The sequence below is a fragment of the Mesitornis unicolor genome, unplaced genomic scaffold (assembly GCF_000695765.1).
Source record: "Mesitornis unicolor isolate BGI_N332 unplaced genomic scaffold, ASM69576v1 scaffold39431, whole genome shotgun sequence".
NCBI classification, from domain to species: Eukaryota; Metazoa; Chordata; class Aves; order Mesitornithiformes; family Mesitornithidae; genus Mesitornis; species Mesitornis unicolor.
The window spans coordinates 1-7,982 of record NW_010166457.1 but is presented as its reverse complement, the minus strand read 5'-3'; the positions used below and the strand labels follow the sequence as shown (position 1 = coordinate 7,982).

The window sequence follows — 7,982 nt, the reverse complement described above, 5'->3', positions numbered from 1 at the left end:
CAGCAGGAAAGAGTCTAGGCAAAGAGTCGGACAAATGCAGCTTTGGGAGTGCATGATTTAGGCTGCCTTTGTCCCTTGAAGAGGCTGCAGTGACCAGCTTTAAATGCTACGTAAATTCCCCCTATGGCCACCTCTTGTTCAAGCCCTGGGATTTCCATCTCTGTTCCCCAGCTCAGCTTCCCACCCACACTTGGCCACCTTTCAGAGGCTGCTGTCAAATTCCCAACCAACTGTTGAGTGATAAGGATCTATCTAGGTGCTTATCCAGGCGGTTGTCCCACTGTGTGCTATGGCCTGCATTCTTTGTCCTCTGCACTAATCCCCTGCCCTTCATGGGGCTGCAGCCTCTGGGATATTTGAGCTACCTGATAGCAAGAGAGCACATAAGTGGAGTGCTTGGGTAAGTACTGAAGAACAGCTGTGACTAGAAGTCCCCTGCCATGGGCTGGAGCCTTTTTTGGGGATGGCTGTGCTCTGGGGAGGTTTAGAGGTGAGCAGGCGGTGGCTGAGCTGCCTGGAGAGCATGCAGGGCCTGTGCCTGAAGTGAGTGGCAGTCCTGAATGGAGAGGCCAATTTGGTATGTGCTTGCTGCAGCCTGTCTAACCCTTTTCCCTTTTGTGTGGCGTGTCCGCTTAGCGCTGCGAGAGACCACACTCTGCAGGTGGAGCTGGAGGGGGTCCAGGAACTCCGAGGACAGCTGGAAGAAGCTCTTGGAAGAAGCTTGGAGCGTTTGAGTAGGCTGGAGACGCAGGGCGCCACAGGAGGTGGGGAACAGGAGAGTGTGAGAATCCTACCCCAGCATGCCTTCTGACACTGCCGCTCGCCCGCCTGCCATGGAAACGGTTCACTAACTGAGCGAGCCTGTCTCACTGACTCTGGGAGGGTTGCTTTGGTACTTAGTAATGGTACGGTAGAACTGGTGCAGGTCTTTTTGTTTTATTTTTGAGCTGCTTTGGAAATGGCAATCAGTGCAATCCACCTGTGTCTTGTGTTATGTTCCTGTCTGACCCACCCTGGTGGCCACTGATGTATTTGCACATTCAAATCATTCCATTTTAGTTGATTTCCTTCCATTTCCCTTCTCCTCCCACCCCCATGGGCCAAATAAAGATTCCCTTTCTCTGAAGGAAACACCAGATGTTCTCTATCATCTCCCAAGTGCATGAGTGTGAGATTTTTGTATTACCGTAGCATTTTTCTTACCCAGTGGCATCCCCTTCTTGGGTTGATGGCAGCTGGCCCAAAAGGAGAAGGGATATATGAGAAAGTGGGTACCAGAGCCAGAGAATTTGAGATGGGCTGCAAAACCTGGTGGCATTTCCTTACACAAGTCTGAGTGCAGAACCAACGATTCATTTTATGCTTAAACCAAATTCCCAAATTCTGCTCCAGCAATCATTTAATGATTTTTTTTTCTTTTTAATTTTTTTTTTCCTAATTGTAATTTGTCCCAGCCTGGCTTGTGAGTGCATTCAAGGAAGAGCTTCCTCCTCTTTTTCTGACAGATGGTTTGGGGTGACTGAGACCTCTCCCTGCTCCCAGGGTCTGGGCTGGGTCTGCTCCCTTCATTGTATGTGCACATCTCACTCACAGGCTCCACACGCCCCTTGGGCAATGGGCAGGGCCCTGTTTCTGCTTCGTTGGGCACAGTCGCACTTAGCACCACTGCATACCTTTTCTAGGGCATCTTTCACATCCTCTGGGAGTGCTGGGGCTGGTGTGAGAGCTGGAAAACAATAGCAGCAGCTTTCCAATGGCCAGCACTTCCCATGCACAGTGGGGCTGGGGATCACGTGTTTGATACTCAATCACTTCCCAAGGTGTCAGGAGCAAATCTTGTACCTCTGAGCATCTGCTTTTGGGGGAGCTGAACTAGGAGTGGGTGGAGCAGAAGAGCTCTCTCTTGCTGGGCTGCACCACCTGGACCTGTGTCTGCTCTGCTGCACATCTTGTGACTGCTTCATGGGGCATGACCTATCCTGTGCCTTGCACCCATGCTGAGGTCTTCTCTTCCCTGCCTCAGATGGGGATAGGAGGCAGCAGAGCTCTCCCTTCACACACAGCAGGTCAGCACTACTCCTCTGAGTCCACACGTAGCTGTGTGGTGAGTTCAACAGTTCATGTGGCCTGAAGGGGCACAGCTGGTGACTGCTGGGCAGCTCTGGTACTTGGTTAGCTTTTCCTTTCTTGTGTTTCATCTCATTCCCTTCCTCTCACTTCTCTGTGTAGCACCATCTTCTCTTTCTCCTTCTGCCTCTCACTTTGTAGGAACCTTTTGTCTCCCTGTCCTTACCTTTCCACCTTCCTCCCTCCATCCTGGCTCTGATGCCTGGCTGGCTCCCTGGTCCCTTGGGTACCATGGAGCCCAGGACCCAGCACAGACTCATTGGCATGGCATTAGGGAAGTCTTGGCTGGTGCTCCGGCAGCTCTCATCTCTTCTTGTGTGTGTTTTGCTGCAGATCTGTTCCTGGCCTCTGCTAGCACCACTGCTATAAAGTGCCCCATAGGGGAGCATGATCCTAGACTGAGGTGTCCCTGCTTTTCCGCTTAGTTCTTTAGGGCCTCCTTTCATCCCTGATATCCCTGGCTGTGCACATCCCTGCCCCACAGGAGGACCAGCCTGAGCATCCCATGTCCGAGAGCACCCTCTGTCAAACTGTGCAGTGCTTTGTGCTGTCTCATAGGACTCTCCCACTCTTGATTTCCCTGGGAATGTTGCTTCCCTTCCCTTGTTCCCAGCAGTATGAAGACTTCAGCACAGCCAATGCACTTGGGTTTTCTGTGCCTGTGAGCCATGCACAATTTTAAAGCCACATGCAATTTTTGAGCATGCAACTAATTCTCTGCCTTCAGACAGGGTGTGAAAGACAGAGGTGTCTGTGAAAAATAGTGCTGGGGTTGCATCTCTTGTCTCCTTTGCTGGTAATACACAGAGAGCTGAGCAGCCCCTGTCCCTTTGAATTTGTGCCCTGGTGTGCTCCTGCTGTGAGGGTTCAAGTGCCTGAACAGCAGCCTGGGTACAGTCTGCCCTACACACACGCTTCTCTGCTCCCCCAGCACCAGCTTCCTCTTATTCCCTTGGGGTTTTTTTTGGTTTTTTACCTTTTTTTCCTTGAGATTTGTGCTCCCTTTTTTTGCCCTAGTCCTGGAGCACTGGGAGCTGTGCAGAGCTGTGGGGGATAGTGAGAAATGGGGTACACTGGTTCTCCCATGCCCCCAGAGCAGCTCAGCTGGCTGTGAGCAACCCTGCCTTGGCCTCTCAGCCACAATGACCCAACTTGAGAGCCCTGCGTGTGTGGCTCAGCCCCACCACAAAGCCTGCAGCTGGGGGTCTGCATCCCCTCCCCGTGTGGGACACTGCAGGCATTGAGCTGTAGCCCTCAATGGTTTGTCATCTGGCAGGTTGTGTCCTTGGGGCTCACAGGGCTGTGCTTTGGCTGTGCTGAATGCTGCCCACAGGAGCTGCTTCTTCACTAGGGTGCTGCTGGCCCCTCCAGCTGCCTTGAAGCATTTTGGTCCCAGAACAGCGCTTCTCTGTGATGGCTGCCTTTGTTCCCTGGGGCACGGCTGCTTCAGTGATCAGGCTCCACCATGCAGGCTGATGTCTGCCCAAGCTGGGCAGTGAAGCATCCCTGATTTTTGTGATCTCCTGGCAGTTGCTTGTCACGAGTGGATCTTCTGAGTGTGCCACCATCTATGTGTGCAGTGTGCTGTGCAGCTGCCTGCCCTGCTGCAAGGTGTGCTCCAGGCTGGTCCTCAGCTTTCCCTCCCAGGAGCCGTATGCTTCCCTGCTGGCTTCTCCCTCACCAGCAATGTTTGGCCTCTCTCCCCCTACCAGGATTTCTGTGTTCCACTGCTTTGTGTTCAGCCTTGCCTGGGAGCTCCAGATCTGATGGTGCTGGGTTTGGCCATGGGCAAAGCAGCTGCATCTCCTGTGGGGCACAGGTAGCTGTGAAACCTGGCCTTGCACAGCCCCAGGGGCAGGTCTTGGGTCTTCTCCGAGCTCTGCTTTCCCTATGGGGAAGAGGGAGTGGAGGTACGGCCATGTCCCAGCCCAGGCAGGGTGAGGCTAAGCAGAGCAGGCAAGGCCCTGCAGCTAGGTGGGAGGAAGGCTGCCCAGACAAGGGATGCAAGCCCTTGCTCTGGGCTGTGCACCAAGGGGCCAGGAGCAGAGCTCTGTGCAAGCAGAAGGGCATGCCCCCAGCTCGCCTCTGGGGCAGAGTGGGCTCCAGCCCCTGTGCTCTGTGGCATGGGACACAAGTGTCCCTTGAGCTGTGCTGCAGCTCTGCAAGGCCAGCGCAGGACTTAGAAAGAGCCCAGTGCCTCTCATGGCAGCAGAATGGCTATTGGTTGGGATAGCAAGCATGAGGTGGTGTGAAGGCAGAGATGGGGATGGGGCAGGTGCCATTGCTGGGCTGCCATCTCTGGGGCTGTGGGCAGCTGGGGCTGTCCCCTCCCTTGGTGCAGAGACAGCACGAGGTACTGGGTTGGAGCTCCAACATGCAGAGAAGGTGGCAGGGCAAAGGGACAGCAGAGAGACGTGCAAGGGCAGGCATGTGTTCTGAGACTGCCCATGGTGTCCATGGACATCGCTAGGAAGGAGAAAACAGAGGTAGTGGCACCGTTGTCACTGCTCTGAGCTCTTCATAGTGCTATACTGTCCCCTAGGTCAGACCACGGGGACAAATGCTGATGATGCCAGCACTAACTTCATTGACAGCATCGAGGAGGAGGCAGCACACAGTGCAGCAACCCACCACGTGAGTCAGGGCAGCGTGACACCAGGAACAGGGGTGGCAGAGTCGGGCGCTGCACCTCTTCCAGGCTGTGACCCAGCCCCTGTGGAAACATCCCCGTCACCCTCTGCATTTGTCCCTATAGAGCAGCCCTTGCACCCCAGAGGAAATTGGGGGTGCTGAGACAGCCCTAGCGGAGAACACGGCACGAACTGTGCCAGAGCGGAAGCTGCGGGCGGAAGAGGAGCTGAAGGAGCTGAAGGCACAGCTGGAGGAAGCTGGCTTCTCCTCTGTCTCCCACATCAGGCAAGAGCCCTGGGGTGCTGGAGCCTGAGGATGGCAGGGGCTTGAGGGGGTACCCTGTATCCTGGCCACTGCCTGCCCTTCACAGTGCCTTGTGCTCCCAGGAAGGCGATGCTGAGTTTGTACCTGGAGAATGCGGAGCTGAAGGAGAGGATGGGTGAAGCTACATCGTTGCTGGAGAGCGGGGAGCAGGAGGAGGCTGGGCTGGGCATCCCCCCAGCCCCTGAGCCCCGCAGGCTGCAACGGAAGAGCCGCAGTGCCCTTGGGGACCGCCTGGCTGGCGGCAGTGGGGACGGGCAGGGGGTCCCAGCAGAGAGGGGAGCTGTGCCCACAAAACGCCCAGCACTGGAGGCAGAATCCCAGGGTGACGTGCCCAAGAGACCCTGCCCTGGTGCCCCAGGTGGAGGGGACGGGAGCCATGTAAGTGTCCTAGGCACAGGGGACCAGGATGGAGGTGGGGATGGAGGTGGGGTCCTCACAGTCCATTTCTGCTTTGGCAGGTGAAGGGCACAGCCCCAGGAGGGAGCTGGCCAGGATTGGGCGCAGAGCTGCGGTCCCAGGTGGCGCAGGGCCAAAGGCAGTGCCAGGAGCTGCAGGACAAGCTTGCCGCCTCGGAGGCCACGGTGCGGGCACAAGCCAAGCAGCTGGAGAAGTACTACGTGCTGCTCCGTGAGTTAAAACTCTGGCTGGTATGGGGGTCTGTGCTGAGTCTGGCTTGCTCTGTGCATGGCACTGTATGCGGGGCAGAAGTGGAGAATCTGCTTGGTGGGGGGGGGACCCTGAGCTGATGGGGCTGCCCGGCAGGTGAACCCCATGCCCAGCAGCTCAGCAAGCAAGTGCAGGTGGACTTCCAGGACCTGGGCTATGAGACATGCGGACGAAGTGAGACTGAGGCCGACCGAGATGAGACCACCAGCCCCGGTAAGGAGAGCCACGGCTCTGGGGATCCCTGTGCCTTGTCCACCCAGCGTGGAGAAGTGATGCCATGTCCTGTTCTCTCTGCAGAGTGTGAGGAGCCAGATGTGTTCAGTGAGCCCAGCCTGGGCGAGGAGCTGGGGTCCCCATGCCAGCCAGGGATGCCCAGGGTGGGCAAGGCTGCTCGGAAAGTCGTGGCTCCAGCAGATGTGGTGGCTCTGCAACAGCACATCCAGGACCTCAAGGCACAGCTCCTCAATGCCAACAAGGTGATCCAGAGCCTACAGCGTCGTGCCCGCTCCATCTCCGTTACCAGTGGCTACACGTCGGGTGCTGAGTGGCCTCTGTCGGGTCCTATGGCCCTGGCCTCCCCAGCCCACAGCCTCACTGATGAGGATGAGGGCTGGCAGTCAGATGGCCACAGCACACTCTGCCCACCTGCCCTGCGGGCACACCGCGACCTGCAGCACCTGGTGCACCGTGTTGCCCTCCTCGAAGCACAGCTACCAGCAACCAAGCCTGGAGGATTTTTGCCCAAGGAGCTTCAATCAGCCACCTGGCCAGGGTATGATTGTGGAATCAAGGCCGGATGGGGGTGGGCTATGGGGGTTTCCAGGGATTGCCCAAGGGTGGTGGCCTCTTGTATGCTTTCCCTGGAGCCGGGCTCCTGGAGCATTTGCATGATGAGGTAGAGCCCCCAGGGGTGGATGGTGCACAGACTCCCCCATGGCACCCCATCTCTGTCGTGCTCTCTGAGGGGTGTCAGGTGGCCCCATGGACCCTCCAATTACTGGTCCCTCCTAGGAAGTACGACTCGCTGATCCAAGCGCAGGCTCGGGAGCTCTCCCACCTGCGGCAGACGCTGCGGGAGGGCCGTGGGGTGAGCTGCAGCCTGGCACAGCATCTGCGTGATTCCCTGCGCTCCTTCGAGGAGCTTCTCCGTGGCACCGACATTGACTACTATCTGGGCCAGGGCTTTCGGGAGCAGCTGGCTCAGGGCAAGCAGCTGGCTGAGAGGCTCAGTAATAAGCTGGGCACCAGTAAGTACCTTTGGGTGTGCATTCTAGGGCATGGCAGGATGGGAAGAGATGCTTTGGTAGGATTCTGTGAAGGGCTGGAACCATTTGGACATCTTGTGCAGTGTGGGCCACCTGCTGGGGCATGGGGACACTGACTGGCTCCTCTCTGGCTTGGTTTTCCAGGAGATCGACAAGATGGGGAGGATAAAACCAGCCACGAACTTCTGGCATTGAGGTACCTGTTTTCAGAGAGGTCTAGGGAGACCTGCTCTATGTGGGCACCCTGGGGGCTATTACTGCTTTTGGGGTGAGGGTCTGGGGTCCCCTTGGGGTCACTACTCCAGGTGGATGTGCTGTGGGTGCCTCTCCTCTAGTGGGGGGGAGTCCCAGGCTTGGGTTGGGCACTCCATGGCTCCAGGTAGCCTTGCAGCACGGATGGGGTGTCATGCTGAAGCATGCACAGCACAGTGAGGAAGGGCTGTGGGATAGGGGAATCACCCTGCCCTGCCAGCCATGGTGATGGGCCACTTCTGCAGGCTCAGCCGGGAGCTCCAGAAGAAGGAGAAGGTGATCGAGAGCCTGGAGGCAAAGCTCCAGGAGTGCTGTGAGTCCCCAGGCAGCAGCCGCCCACCCTCCGAGTCATCCTGCTCTGCCACCAGCACCTCCTTCGTGTCTGAGGGGCTGGAGCTCTGCTCTGATGGGGACGCAGCCAGTGAGTGCAGCCAGTGCCACAAGGAGCCTGCTCAAGTCACAGGTACCATGGGGTACCCAGGGGACATAACTGCGTGCTGGGGACATGCAACCCCTCTGTAGTGTGTGGGTCCCTGCAACAGTGGAGGCCGATCAGACCTGGGCAGGGGCTGTCTGTGGGGCACTGTGCCAGCCTGGGGGGGCAAACACACTGCACCTGGGGCTGCAGGGGAGAGTCTCGGAGGAGCCCTGCCATGGTACCGCAGCCCTGCAAGGCTGCGACCTGACCGGCCTCACATCACAGAATCACAGAATCCC

At 57.4% G+C, this 7,982-nt stretch overlaps 1 protein-coding gene across 1 annotated transcript in view; it reads left to right on the top strand.

Moving 5' to 3' along the window:
• The window catches only part of LOC104548840 (myomegalin-like), a gene marked incomplete at its 3' end in the record, with an annotated part of 22,588 nt that extends 14,860 nt beyond the window's left edge, over positions 1–7,728 (top strand). The window contains exons 18-27 of the mRNA XM_010194968.1: positions 637–764; positions 4,670–4,761; positions 4,883–5,043; positions 5,145–5,460; positions 5,541–5,729; positions 5,862–5,961; positions 6,046–6,520; positions 6,760–6,995; positions 7,158–7,209; positions 7,511–7,728. Coding sequence (XP_010193270.1) covers positions 637–764; positions 4,670–4,761; positions 4,883–5,043; positions 5,145–5,460; positions 5,541–5,729; positions 5,862–5,961; positions 6,046–6,520; positions 6,760–6,995; positions 7,158–7,209; positions 7,511–7,728 — 1,967 coding nt within the window. The remainder of the gene's footprint in view (positions 1–636; positions 765–4,669; positions 4,762–4,882; positions 5,044–5,144; positions 5,461–5,540; positions 5,730–5,861; positions 5,962–6,045; positions 6,521–6,759; positions 6,996–7,157; positions 7,210–7,510) is intronic.
• Positions 7,729–7,982: the final 254 nt, after the last annotated feature.